Genomic DNA, 15536 nt, shown 5'->3' on the forward strand with positions numbered 1-15536 from the left:
AAGACACTGCTTTGTGTAATTTACAGCTCTAACAAAGAGGATATCTTCTTCATATCTAAGCAAAATGGACAATATTACTGAAAAACACCCAAATGAATCAAAATCGAGTTTGTATATCTGAATTGAATTATATCAAGAAATATGACACCCAGTCCTACTCTGAACTGCCCTTGATTGTTCCCTTCCACAAGTTGAAAGAAAACAACTGATCATACTGTAAATTAATTCATCTTGAGAGTCTCTGTCCACCACAAAAAATATATGTTTTTTCTTTACACATGGTGGCAGTACTAACATCCCAACGTGTTGTTTCTCACAAACACTTGTGACTGATGGTAGAGCTGAGATAACCCAACCTGTTAAAAAAGAACTGGATGTGTGATGACACAATGAGCCTGGGGAGAGAACAGGGTAGTTCCGCTATTGTCAACAAAATTCAAGAGTCAATCTAAAAATAGGGAGTGAGCATACACCTGGAGCTTTGATCACTGAAAAAGAGCATGCTAGTTTGAAGTTATAATTATACCATGGATTACATTAATACAGTTTACCTGTGTCTGGCCGTTGCAGGAGAGATACTGCTGAGCAAGTATGCTATCTGGAGTTAACCCAAGTGGGACTTGACAGGCCATAGGGCTGATGTTGGTGTCTTCTTGTGGGATGACCGTCGTGCCCACGACTGACTCGCTAGGACCTCTTTGGTAGAAGCAGGATGCTTGTGTAGGACTCTGGGTTACCAGACCTTTAGCTCTCTGGCAGGATGACACTGAAGATGTCGGATCTGTAGAACCATACTGCATCCCGTTTACTGACGGTTGAGGAGTGCCTGTGAACATGCAGCTGTTGTTGGTCTGATGAGGGCTGTTGTTGATAATCTCTCCTTGCTGAGGATAGATGCTATTTGCAGTTGTCTGGGGCAGGAAACCAGACCCGAATCCTTGTGCGTTTGTGTGCGACATCATTTCTCTTTGGAATTCTGTAACTTGGCTGATGAAGCCCGTCATATTCTGTTGCCCACTGGAAAACGATTTAGAGACCTGCTGAGGCTGTGATTGCTGCCAGCTAGGCAGCCCTGGATTGGCAGTGTTTTGAGTGCGAAGAGAAAACTGTCCTTGTAGTTGGTTAGTTGGGCCAGAGTGCAGTCCTGCATCTTGTACACCTGAAATGTTAGGGGTGCAAGAGTTCAGCAGGTTATCCACCATACTGTTGCTGTTGGACACCCACTGAGGGTTTTGATTAATTGACCCTTGTTGAGGAAGGGAATTCTGGCCGTGGAAGCCCATTGGCTGGGCAGAAGTGCCCTGCAATAGAGGACTTTGAAGAGAGAGTGTCATTGCGTTGTGATGGGCCTGGCTTCCAGTCTGTACGTTTCTCTGGCCACATGGCACCATTCCGTTCTCTTGCATGGCACCTTGCAGACCAAGCCTGACTTGGGCCGGCTGCTGACTCTGCATGGCAAGAGGAGGATTAAACATAATGTTATTATTGTTGGGCATCTTCTGAGTTGTCTGTTCTAGTCCGAATGATTGGACGAATGTGTCGCCAGGTAGAATCTGTGGCCCCATATGTGTGAGCTTCACCATCCCTCTTCCAGGGCTACTGGCATCCACTTGGTCTTGGATGTTCATTGCAATGAATCCACCCTGAACTGGGGATCCACCAAGCATCTCTGCCTGGCAATTGAATGCCTGGTTAGCAGCTAAGTTATTCTGTAACTCCATCTCAGGAAGGCATTCAGGCACCTCGACAAACGGACCATGGTTCTTGTGCTGTTCAGGCAAATGAACACCATTTTCCTTGAAAAGTGCATCCTCGACATAAGAGAGAATATCACTGGTGATGATCTCATTTAGTTCCATATCATTGTTGTGGTTCATCCTGAGCAGAGTGTTCTCCCACTCCTTCAAGTCCGATTCATTCACATCAAACCCCTGAAGGCTGCAAATACTGCTGTCCCCTATAATCTGTTGCAAGGTTTCCATCATGTCCTTTACCACACCTTCCTCCTTTATCCCAGCCACAGTGTTTGGGAGTGACGGCTGCCAGGTGTTCCCAGGGACATTGAGCAGGGCGTGGCTATCCCCGAAAGCCTTGTCAAGGGTAAACTGGGAATTGGGGTCATTGTTCTGGTTGTAGACAGAATGATCTTGTTTCAGCATGCAGCCGAGAAGAGAATCTGGGTCCAGAGATGGAGGTTTGTGCATCTTCTGGCCTTTGCTTGAATTTTGAATGTCAGCGATGTCCAGTGTGGGGCCAGTCTCATACAAGACACCCTCACCAGTGGTGCAGCTAAAGGGTAGCTGCAACTTCCTTTGACGGAGGTGTTCCTCACCCTCCTCATTACTATAAAATACAGATATTATAATAATGAGAGATACGAAGAGATTAGAGCAACAACAACATTATTGCAATGCTGGTTTAACTTACGTTAGTGCTCTTTGTCGAATAATAATGAAGTCTGGTCTTCCTCCTTTATAAACAAGCCTAGCATTGGACTGCACCCAGACCCATGTACCCCCTTTCGTGAGAAGTCTTAAGACAGTTAAACCAGTTTCTCCCGTCTTTATCACTAGGAGAAAGAATAAGAGAAAAAAAACTTCTAGTTTCATGGAGTTCCTAAACAACAAAATGGATGGACATGACTTTGACTTAACAATAAATATCTGGTCAAGATTTGGCATAACTCACTTCTGATATGGTTGTCAGCACAGTGCATCATGTCAGCAGCGTGAATGAACTGATAACCGGAGCCTCTCATACACAGCTCAATCTCAGTGTAGCCAAGAACCATCTTTCCTCTGCAAAATGTGAAACAGATAGGAAAAATGTTAACACTATGTTTGTACCATTTCCCAAAAATGTGTTGGCCCAATCTGAAGTTGCTTTTGCTTCTAAATCAAAGCTACCTTGTGTCAATAGCAGTAGGTGTAAAATCTAGCTTGTGTTTGGTTTGGAAAAGAAGAGTCTTGCTCCTGATCTCCAGGATGGAGGGTGGCTGGAGGGGTGTAGCTATAACAAAAAGAGCCAGCTGAGGGTGGGCCAAGGTCCCATCTTCCACCAACTTTTGCCCATGGAGATATTTCAGCCTCCCCTGGAAGTTCAGGGCCTTAGGGCAAAGGGAAGGACACAAAAGTCATTTTAGCCCCATGAGGGTCCGACACTGAGTGTAAACAATTCACAGCAGATTTATTTATATAGCTGTTCCTGTTAATGCATCGCGTACACAAAAAAAAAAAAAAAAAAAAATCAAACATAGTTGAGTCTAGCTCAAAAGGTTAATCTCAAAATAATTCTAAAATATTGATTCTTGATAGGCATAAAGTTGCAATAGAGGTCTAAGACAGGGGCTTTCAACCTGTTGGGTGGGGGCACGAGCATCTGTTAAACATAAAATTGATTTAAGCCATTTAAGCGCAAGACATCTCAATGCGGTACTCACGCACTGTGATAGATCGTTTCTATGTGCGCCTCGCACAAACAGAAAACTGTCAAATAGCAGGTGAATACCAATGGCTGTCTTCTCGTAAGCACAGTCGGTTATGTCTAAAGTGAACGTAATCAGTAAAGAAAATATCGAATGTACATCAGTATAATGGATCCTTGCATTTCTTATGCTAATAATGTTAATCAAAAAGAGCAAAAGAGAATAATTTGCTGCTCTTTACTAAGTAACATCTGTAGCTTTAATGCATTTGTGTATATGTTAATGTTAATAATTAGTTTTTGTTCATTTGGGGTTTGGGGGTGTGAGTCAAATTAGACGGGGGGGGGGGGGGGGGGGGGGAGGTAGGGGGGTGTGTCCTGAAATGTTGAAAACCCCTGGTCTAGGATGTTTACCAGGAAGCCTGATGAGTTGTCAAGGAGGCACCGGAATCGGCAACAGAAACTTCGTTCCAAGAAGGATGAGTTTTCTGGAGGGACGTGTTGAGGGTTGTAGTTTACCACGTCTCTGGTGATGTCACTGCTGCTTTGAATTGCTGGAGACCGATTGGTTGTGCCAAATAAAAGGGAAAAAAAGTGATGTAATCAGCTGTGAATCACTACCAGTGTTCATTATCCTGGGTTTATACAAGTCTCCATTTTATAAATCCTAATGGATCCTCCCACAGCTGTCTTGTTCTCCACAAACATACTTTCTTGAATCAGCAATAATAACAGCAGAAGTCTGCTCATTCACAAAACATTCAGGGCTGGGCACTGAAGTAAAAGTTGACGACACTTTACCAGAAACTCAATGACCCTACTTAGGCATCACCGTCAAGGATAGAGTTACTACTAACCATCAGATCCTTCGCTACCATCGCATGAAGAGGGATTGAGTGCGAAGTGTAGTTGCCTTCGAAACATTGCCCGATCGTCAGTATGGATGAGCTCGAATACACTTTGATGGACCACATCTGACTGTGAAGACAATAAGAGAGGACATTAAGGATTTTTTTTCGCAGAACATGTTCTGCATCCCCTAATATTCATTCCCATTATAACCTGACTGTGAAATTTGATAAGGGGTTTTCCACGGCCACATTCAAGTTCTGTTGTAATTGTTTATGCCAACCAAATCCTCATTGCATGCAAGGCAAAGGGGTTTATTTTTGTCTTTCTGTCAAGATTAGAGAAGTGATTTTAGGTCAAAAAAAATAAATCTACCTGTTCATAATTCTCAAAAGCATTGTCTTATTTGCAATTTGTGTGTGGTGCTGCTGATGCAGGAGCCAGCGTTCTGTCATGAGCACACATCGAAGACTGACACGGAAGAGAAGAAATTATAGAATAAAGTAATTCATTTTGTTTCTTTGCGCATAAAATGTATTCTCGTAGCTTCATAACATTAAGGTTGAACCACTGATGTCACATGGACTATTTTAACAATATCCTCCTTACTACCTTTCTGGGCCTTGAATTTAGTAGTTGCATTGCTGTCTATGCAGGGTCAGAAAGCTCTCGGATTTCATCAAAAATATCTTAATTTGTGTTCCGACGATGAATGGTCTTATGGGTTTAGATCAATATGAAGGAGAGTAATTAATGACAGAATTTTAGCATGAACTAACCCTTTAACAGACATTATTAATTGTTTGGAGTCTAATTTCTGACTTCTGAACTGATTGGAAAGCAACTGAAAACTTTAGTTTCCTGTGGCTCAGATTTGAATAAGAATGCCTTAAAATTCCCACATTTGCGTCCTCTTGCATAGTTGAAGAGGCGATATCTCTTTAGATGTTAGGCTGTATTTACTGTACATCCAAATGAAGATGCTTCCCTCTAGAGGCTTGGCATAGTAACTGCAGCTTGTCTTGCATTTTGCCTTTCTGCCTGTTTTTTCCTCCTCTCTCTCTCTCTCTCTCTCCTCAGCAGGCCAATGAAAAGAAAGTGTTTGCACTGTCTGTGTGTGTTAATTGCTGCAGGCTGGATGGTGTGGGATGAAAACCAGACAAGGTCCAGAAACCATTCATGACAACTTGAACCAACAAACAGACATTTAAAGGTTAATGAGGACACACAGGCAAGGGAGTAGAAAGACAATATACATATTAATTGCTCTAAAATATGTATACATGTCTCTGATATATTTAAACACATATCTTTGTAAAAACTACATATATATATATATATATATATATATATATATATATATATATATATATATATATATATATATATATATATATATATATATATATATATATATATATATATATAGTATGCACAGATGGATTTAACAGGGCACACAGTGCACAACGTTTCACGCACACAGTGATGTTTGACTAATACAAAACATAGAGGCATTCTTTTATACAATATTATTAAATCTTATGACCTGGACTACATGATAGAAAAAAGTAATTAGTAGAATGCGAATAGTTATTAGTGACTCAAATCACAACAGGTGTTCAGACCGCTGTGGCAGTGGGTATGTATTTATGCATTTATGTGTGCAGGTGGCACAGACCTGCCTGACTGTGTAACCCTGGCTACCTGGACTGGATAGAGAGGGAACGTCACACTCCAGGGAAATTGATTTAGTGAGGAAAAACAGGTACGCAATAACAAGCACAGACTATTTGCATATCAACAAACACACATAGACACCACAGTTCTTATTCACATATCATACAGGTACATATAAATATTCTTTTGGTATGTTCGTACTCTCTGTATTGTAATATTTGTGTGTGCTTAGAGCGAGAATGTATATTTGAGTAGACATTGTGTACTGTATAGCTTACTTGCTATTATTGTCAACTACAGTATTAAGGCTATTGTTAATGGGATCTATACATGCAGTCTATAAACCACAGGAACACACACACACAAGATCTCTAGCTGAACTGGCTGCAGTTCACATACAGACAAACAGGTTTTGCAGGTTTTTTAATGAAGTATCCAAACATTCAATTTGCCTCTCTTTGATGTTCTTTTTCTGAGCTTCTCCTCTTTTATAAACAAAACCAAACTATGTCTGATACGCACATTACAGGCTGAAAGGGTGAAAGAAAAAAACACTTAATGGCTAGGCATTTGCAAATATTAGCTTACATAAATTATGAATAAGCCTTCCAAACAGGACAAGGAAGGAAAGCGATGCTTCGAACAACATGGACTAGTTAAACTATTAAAAGCAAAAAAACAAATCCTCACTAACGCCAAGGTTATTTAACAGTAAACGAACACCTTTCTGAATAAGTAATCGAACCCAGACACCCTCAGCACTTTTTCCACAGCCTACTTTTGGTTACAGAACAGTTCGCTGTTATTGAGGCCCAGAGTATTATCCTTACGATAAGAGAAATTCATAACCGTAGGAAACAGCACGGCATGTTAAACTCTCGCAAAAGCCATTAATCTTCCTCCAGGGTGAGGAAAGTCGAACCAACAAATGACTGAAGAATGATACAAATGTTTCCAGGTGAATGACTCGTCAATAGATTTGACAACTATGCTGGATTTATCAATTGTCAATTAAATGACAAGCATTGTTTGAGGCTGGTATATGAACATCAATTTTCTTGGTAAACTGTACAAAGTACAGAACATTTTGACGTACGACAAGATGACTAATGTTAAAAAAAGCAGAACTTCCTATGGGTGCATTTACACCAGGAAAGTCCGCTAGTTCACTTGCTTTGGTCCGGACCAAATACAATGTTTTTTGTTTGGTGCGGTTCGCTTTCACACTGCCCTTTTTGCAAGCGAACCAGAAATTGTAAACAAAACCACACGTTTGCAAAGGTCATCCATTCATTGGAGAGAAAAACAGGAAGTGCAAACACAGGCTAATCATGGAGATCTTTCGTAGTGCAATGTTCGTGTTTTTATTTGTCTGCACTCACAATATAAAAAAAAACGTGTTTTTGTAAAGTAAAGAAAACAAATAGGATGCGCTTGCCATCTCTGTGTTTAACAGGAATGCTTCACAAAAATGAACCGAAACTTATCAAATATTTTCCTTACAGACACGATGAATATATCTATAGAAAGCTTTAAATGACTACAAAATGAAATAATTAAAATCCAAGACAAAAACTCTTTCATTATGTAATCCGTAAAGATGCATTTATTTCTAAAAGCACGTCCATGATGAGATGGCGAGTCAGGATCATCTATTACATCTTTGCGACACTGACTCGGAAAACACTAGTTCATTAATAAATCATTCAAATATTTCATTACTATTTCCCCCAACACATTCATGGTAAATTTTGCGCCAAGCTTTATCCTATTTCGCTCACGTCACGTTGCTGTGCACTATGGTCACGAAAACTCATTATTTGCATGCATTTTGAAGCATTGTGGTTTAAAAAACAAGTGATTAAAATGCAAATAACAGCACTACATGTGCGAGCTGTCTGTTTCTGCGCGTGATTTCTGCAATTGGGTCGGATCGATTTCGGGTCATATTCACACCTTAAGCGAATCGTACCAGAGTTTGTTTGGAAACAGACCGAGACCACCTCTTCAGCTGAGTCTCGGGATGGTTGTTTGGTGCGCGCCTGAGCGCGATTGCTGTATTCACACTTGCCCAAAAGATCGGCACCAAAGGGAGAAACGAACTTGAGTTCGATTCAATCTAACCAAACAAGACAGGTGTGAATACACCCTAAAAGAAAAGTTTTAAAGCAAACTCACCTGATGGAAGCCCAAGTAGTCCTGTATAGTTGGAGATGCATAAAACACGTAACCTTCGGCGGTGACCGCCAGCACAAAGCCATTGAGGGCCTGAAAATGAAATTAGATAGAATTGTTACTGACAATACTAAAACACATTAACTTATAGATTAACTTATAACATATTTTATGGTTGGAATATTTAATAAAGAAAAACAGAAATGTTTTGGTTTGTTTCATGCTAAACACGGTGTCTGGGATTGTGAATGTAAGACTGTGGATGGGTGGGGATAACGGGGACATTTTTCTTTACATCTTTTTTTTTTTTTTCAGTAAACATCCCATGTAATTAGCCAAGCTTTTGTTAAGGTGTTGAACATGACAACAGACAGGGGGTGAATATTGCCGCTAGTCACGCACAGGAACCAACAGCCCTCAAACAATGGAGAGAGAGAGCAAGAGAGACGGAGACGGAGATGTGGCTAAAAAAGAAACACAATATTTGTAGGTGGAAAGTAACATGTGATATAGTTTACAAAGAAAAGATAACATTGCTCAACAGTGGAGAATGTCGATTGCTCAAACTTAATTCCTTTTCAACGAGCATGACAAGAGCTACAATAAATAAAATGTCAACCAAAATTTATTTCATGAGTTTATGACATGGACGTGTTTTGTTTGAGCGGGTATGGATGATTTCATGGCTGTTGTTTATTTTATCATCTTTCCAGGGAATCAGGAAACATTTATACTTTTACCTGCTATGCACACACACAAACATACTGGGAAATTACCAACTTCTTTGCACAGCCCACAGTGACAGTTTGCATAAATTCATACAAGATGGAGCAAATGAGGGTGTCCAAAAGTGATGGATGATTTAGAAAGTAGACCGATGCTTGGCCACAACTTTTCTTGAGTTGGCAGAAACAGATTTAAGAACCCTGCATATAGCAAAGTGGTCTGACCTAAGACTGAAAAATGGGAAAATGGGAAGAAATCCCAGCAGATGATTTTGTTCACACAAACCTGGGCATTTTAGGTGGGAAATGAGGTACAAGGTGTTTATATAGAATGTACGTAAAAAGTGGGAGATCAGGATAACGATTCCTGGGAATTTGTAAGGAATAAGATCAAGGAATTGGCGCGTTTACATGCATTTTACCTGCAACAACAGTTCCCCTTCTGAGAAACTGACTCCATCCAGACTGGTCGTTGACTGTCCGTTTCCTCCAAATGTCCCTGACCGGTCGTTTATCCATCCATTTCCTCCTGTCTTTTTGACTGTGGCTAAAGGGAAGAAGAGAGGAAAAAGGGCATGGTTACCACCATGAGGGTCATTCTGTGTCAGTTTGATTTAAACCATTGTTTTAAACAATTTTGTTTTAAAACAATTATTTTAGACAGCTTTGAACAAAGTGCAATAATTCATTACTTCAAAATAGTCCATTACCAGGAATAGGACAGGCAAAACGCATAAAATAATTAAATAACTTATCCAGATTTGTACCAAAGATCTTACAGAAATGTAAAAGTAAAATCGGCACCAGTTATTAACTGTGTAAGCTACAACATTTTGCTGAAAAACCTACAAAAACATCACATGGCCAAGGAGCAAGTCACTTCCCTTTCACAGCATATTCTAAAGAACTAGGACTAACACAGCGTTTCCCAATCCCCGCTCTGCGTAGCGCAATCCGTGAGTGAATATCCCAAAGGGGAGGGGGGGGGGAGAGTTGTAAAGAGAGTTTACAAAGACTATGGTTGGTTAGGACTCTGTATAAGCACACGTCATCAACAGTTTCCTCTCCAGATGTCAGAACTTTTTTTTTTTTATTATTTGCCTTCTCGTATGTGTTTGAAAACAAGGGACATTATTGTCAAGTTTACAAGCTGCTAGTCAGTGAAACAAGCTGTTTATTAGCTAAAGATCCTTTCACTGAACATCTGAGTCTTGCCACCTTAGGTTACACAAGCTACAACTTCAACATCACGTCCAAGAGCAACAAAATGTGCAAACATGTTACAATATCAATAAGGAACCATAAGGGTAAACTGTGAGGCAAACTCTGTGGGAAAATAAAAAAATAAACTGAAGTAGGCTTTAAGTAGGTTTTAAATGTGGTAAACGTGAAGAAAATTATGTAAACTAAAGTCAGACGTAACATTTGAGGGAAACTGAAGTAAAATATAAGGTAAGCTCTAAGGTAAACCTGCAAGTATGTAAAGTAATGTAAACTGATGCAAAACCATAGGTAAAATCTCAGGTGAACTAATGTAAAAATATGAGGTAAACATGACCTAAAGTTTGAGAACGTATGGGGTAAAAACCAGTCAACTCTGGGTTAAAAACTGAGGCAAACTGAGCTATAATCTGTGGTGAACTAAAGTAAAATATGAAGCAAAACTGAGGTAGATGTGAATTAGTTTGAGATTAAATGATGTGAAATCAGTGGTAAATTGAGGTAAAATATAAGGTATAAATCTGATGTACAATTTTTGACTAAATGTGGTAAAATATGTGGTAAACAAACTATCAGTAAATGCTGATGTAAACTAAAGACAAACTCTGATATAATCTCTGGAAACCCACTAGCTTTAGGCAAAAGTAATGTGTGTGGAAATGTCTAGCGCTAGGTTAGCGCTGAGCTAACATAAACCAGTGGGTGTGGCTCGCTAAGACATTTCCTCCCTGACTGGTGCAGATTCCGTGCTATTTCTAGACCTTATCAAACACTCTCTATCGCAACCCTTGAAAAAAACAGAAAAGACTGAAGTAAAGAAAGAGAAGCAAGGGAAAGGCGAAGAAGAAGTGGAGGAGGGGAAAGAACGGCGTTTGTCTGCTAGGGACCAAAAATATCATCCCTACAGGACGCAGATGTTGAGAGATTATTTGGCGGGGGGAAAAAGTTGAGGCGAACACAAACCACTTTAAACATGGACTGCTGTTCGGTCTGGCAGTTTAAATTGCAGACGAATGTAAAAAAAATAAAATAATAAATGACAAAAAGGAAGAAAGACAGAGACAATGACAACGTTCTGTAGACGCTCACCACAGATCTTGATGGTGAAGTAAATAGGGGTGTACTACAAACTCTGCCACCACACCAAAGAAATAACTACGGATAGCAAAGAGAGCAAGGGGAAGAACTCTTGATGAGGAAAACAGACCACTTGGCCCCTAGCGCTGTCGCCGCTAGGCTTCTGAAGCTAAAGAGCGCTAACACACACACAAAGTGAGCCAGCTGCTCAGGAGTCTCGTAGTCTACTGACTCAAAACAACTCATTGACAGACCAACACACAATTGTGAGCTATCCAAAATGGGTTTGTGTTTGGTTTCGCCCCTGTTGAACCCTTTCCAATGGTCTGGACACTTCTGGCAAGCATGTCCGTCAAGCATTGGCAGTCTATTGGCTGTGTGGTCCCGTTCTGACTCTGTATTTAAAACTCGAGTCTTTCATAAGCATATCGAGCCTGTTATTAAAAATGGAGGTTGGTGGAACATCTATGTAATCATGATCAACATCTTTTTCGCAGATCACACTGGCCTCCACTGACCTGTTTCCAGAGATGAAAAAAATAATGAAAACGAAGTCCGGCAGGCGAGTGGTCACAATCTCAACACACACACACAAACAGACAAACAGAACCACCAATCAATTGCCGTCTGTTCATCTGCCATTACAGTAATTCAACACACATGGCCCCTCAATGCAACCACGACGTGCTCTTTCCCTTGTGCTCCCTCCTTCTGTCTGCTGTACGTCTTCTTTATACTCTTCAATTTCGTATTGGGCATCTCTTGACTGCAATCTCTAAACCAGTTCTCCACTCGCCGGGTGTAACTGGAGAAAGTGGGAGGTCTGGTGTGGATGGTGATCAGGAACAGGGTGAACTTGTCTATTACGGGTCATTAAACCTACTGAAAGGCCCGTTCTAGGTCCAGATGCCTCCCACATGATGAGATCATCTTTTATCAGCCTCTGATATTTTCTGTTCTGTCCTTTCTTTCAACATAAAACTCTCAGTAATTGTGCTCATATTGGGCCAGTGGTTAATTTTACACAATGATTACAAAATTGGTCCCATTTTTAAAAAGGTTTCTATTTCATTAAAAATTTGCCTTATTAAATTAACTATTATTTATAACTTTTTTTTTTCCTTCTGGGGCCTGGAATTTTGGTCAATATTGATAATTAATCAATATTAATGTGTTTTTGTGCTGGCACCTTGGCTGGTTTAGGCTTGTCATGGATAAATAAATATGACAATATTACCGCCAGTAGGTGGCAGCAAGTCCCTGTTTTAATAAATGACTTACTGAATCATTCAAATCAAACTAGAAAAAAAATTAGAAACTAAAAAAGTGAGGCCATCTGAATGGACCGTTGAATGACTGGCTCACTCGATTCGTTCAAAAACAGATTAATTCACGGAATGAAACACCGTGTTGCTATAGTGCATAGCAACACGGTGTTTATAAAACTAATAGCACATTTGTGCTCGAGTACATGTGCTGATTTACAGAAAAGTATTGCTTGTGCAATTAAAATAAAAACGTAAAAACTCATACATGGGTATTTTTTGTTTAATTGCTGGAATTATAATGGCATTCTAACTGTATTCAAATGGGCTTCATCGCACAGTGAATGTTTATGGACTTTCGAGACGTGTTTTTTATTTTATTTTTTTCAAAAAATGTGGATAATGCCAGCTCTAATGCCGTCTCTCAGTCCCTCACAGTCACACATACGTCAGGAGAATGTCTTTAAATTCTAATCAAGGAAAAATCATACCTTCTGTTGTCTTCTTTTTAAAGAACTTCAAAAGTTGCGCTTGAACCATTTTGCGCTAAAAATGACGAAACATTGCTTCCGCTTGTGCGCAGCTTGGCCAATCGCCGTTATTTAGTTCATAAATGATCACAAGTAGAGAATATTAACATTTAATGTGCATGATAATTTTTACGTAATACACTAAATTGATAATCCAAAGTGGATGGTTAGGGGGCATGGTGGTTTTACAGAGGGGATGCTTTTTGTCATTTTTTTTCACCAGGGGAATGCCACCCCCTCGCATCCCCCCTCAATTCGAGCCCTGCTTATATCCCCTAATTAAGCTAAAACATATAACTTGAAAAATTTCCTAAATTTTTTAACAAAACCGAAAATGGATTTCAGCCAAATATTTTTGGTTGCCAGAATTTTCTATGGAGCACTACCTAGAACATTTGTGGTTTTAACCAATGCATGGGGCCCCTACAGAGTTTTGTACAGATGGGGCCCCAGGTCCCAACATTGCTTAGGGTTCCTAAAATGGTAAACATGCAACTGATTGGATTACTCATTAACTACCATCCATATTTTAGTATTAAATAGAGCAGTAATTGAAAACAATGCCAGAATACAAAGAGTCATTTCAAATGCAGAGCAAGTTTAAAAAACCAAAAAACTAAATTGACAATATATAAAATAATTCGTCGGCAGAGAAGCACTTACTGTTTCAGTCAATGATTTTGGACCTCCAAAACTATTTTGGTTAAAACTGCCATTTAGTTTTTTGCTTTTTCAGTCAAATATCACATCATTGGATTACTCAATAAATATTATCAAGATTTTAGTATCGCAACGGCAACCATAAAACAATTCTAGAATACAACAAATTTGGAGCAAGTTGAGAAAATATTACAAAGCCAAATTTTGTTGACAATGTGTGTCATTCACATAATGTCAGAACCACTACTATTGCTAACACAGCCTGGATTCACTTTCCTGTTTTCGTCTTCATACTCTACAATACTTACAATGCAAACAGCGCAGTGTTTGGGGCTCGTAGCTAAAGGCATTAGCAAATCATCAACACAACACATTCTGCTCTCTCTCTCTCTCTCTCTCTGTCTGGATAGTGTCTGCAGAAAATGAGAAGGGAGGTACACTGTGCGTTCTGAGGGTTCAAGAGAGTGAGAAATGAAGACTGAGAGTGAATGAGCAAGGGAAACCCACTGGACTCTTGTTTGGCCTGTGGTTTAATAACCGCGTGTGCTGAGAATGACTAAATCCTTGACAGCACCTGAAGCCTATTAGTTAACAAACTGGACCACTTCCCAGACGTTTACCAATCATTTTCTTTGCCTCACTTGACACTGTAAATGTTGGGCTACATGAATAATAATCTCTCCTTCTTGGTATCGTTTTTTTCCTTCGCCCCATTTAACAAAATTCATAAATACGTAAACCCTGAAAGAGGGTAAAACTGGACTGCGAAAAAACACAAAAATGGTAAACGCAGAAAGTTTGGCGGCAAATTCTGCTCGCCATTTGCTAGCCGTCGTTTTATACAGAACAAACAGTCTTTGTATGCATGCATAAACACATAGTTAAAGTTAACATGCTCTTGTCAGGTATTAACATTGCTCGATCTGTGTTTTAACAATTCATGGAGATTTCAAGTTTTGCTGTCAAGTTGTTTTATTGAATTTGTATGCGCTACACTCGAACATGACTCTGTCGAGCAAAGTAAACAGTCAATTTTTTTTTTTAATATAGCTGCTCGCAGCACTAGAAGATTTTGTGTGACAGGTATGACTCGTCTTATATTCTGCCAAAATGCGAAGTCTCTGTACACCCTCCCACTGGGATTTTAAAGGCTTTGAAACTCCAGTGTTGAATTGAGCCATTGTTTTCTTCCCCTCCCCGTTGTCAGGAAAACCATGACTCTGACTTTGATTCTCTCTCTGTCTCTGTGGTGGGGGACAGGTTTGGACTTGAAGGAATGAGGATTGTGGTATTGGTGTCTTCCAAGATACCTCTCACTCTCACACACACCATCAGCGATCGCCGCAGTTTCTGTCTCTTGACAGAGTGCCAAACAAGCGCTCTCGTAATGTATTTTCTAACCAGGACTAATTCAAAGTCTATGGGGGGGAATTCATTAACATTGATGCCACTGTTAATGTGCACATCCAAAGTTGCAAAAAAGAGGCATATTGGTGCACAGATGATGCATAGTACAATTCTTGATCTTGAGGGAAAGTTGCTAGGTTTTAAAAGATGTAGAAGACAGCATGTCTGGATATATGACTAGTCATAACGGTTTTTACCATCATTTGATGTATAAATAAATGAAGACAACATTGTACCCAATTTTGATCTGATTTCTGTGGCACATTTAAACATTTAAAAGTGCTTTATTTAAATACTTATAAAGAACGCTTGTTTATTGTGTGTGCATATATATATATATATATATATATATATATATATATATATATATATATATATATATATATATATATATATGAAGTGTTTGGTTCCAAAATGCTATAAATCTATTTTGATTAATTTGAGTAAAAATGTGTTTTGTCAAACTTTCACATAGCATATTTAGGTTATAATAACTTTAAAAAATGCAACAGGACACAGCTGATCAC

The 15536-nt window shown here is 39.4% G+C and overlaps 1 protein-coding gene across 1 annotated transcript in view; it reads right to left on the minus strand.

Moving 5' to 3' along the window:
- The window catches only part of LOC306867543 (aryl hydrocarbon receptor-like), a 60772-nt gene that overhangs the window by 4557 nt on the left and 40679 nt on the right, over window positions 1-15536 (minus strand). Inside the window, exons 3-10 of the mRNA XM_079413267.1 lie at window positions 9272-9396; window positions 8128-8217; window positions 4281-4401; window positions 3838-3977; window positions 2907-3106; window positions 2689-2798; window positions 2428-2569; window positions 552-2343 (exon numbers count right to left, since the gene is read on the minus strand). Of these exons, the coding sequence (XP_079269393.1) occupies window positions 552-2343; window positions 2428-2569; window positions 2689-2798; window positions 2907-3106; window positions 3838-3977; window positions 4281-4401; window positions 8128-8217; window positions 9272-9396 (2720 nt within the window). The remainder of the gene's footprint in view (window positions 1-551; window positions 2344-2427; window positions 2570-2688; window positions 2799-2906; window positions 3107-3837; window positions 3978-4280; window positions 4402-8127; window positions 8218-9271; window positions 9397-15536) is intronic.

The sequence above is a fragment of the Barbus barbus genome (genome assembly GCF_936440315.1).
Source record: "Barbus barbus genome assembly, chromosome: 49".
Classification (NCBI taxonomy): Eukaryota; Metazoa; Chordata; class Actinopteri; order Cypriniformes; family Cyprinidae; genus Barbus; species Barbus barbus.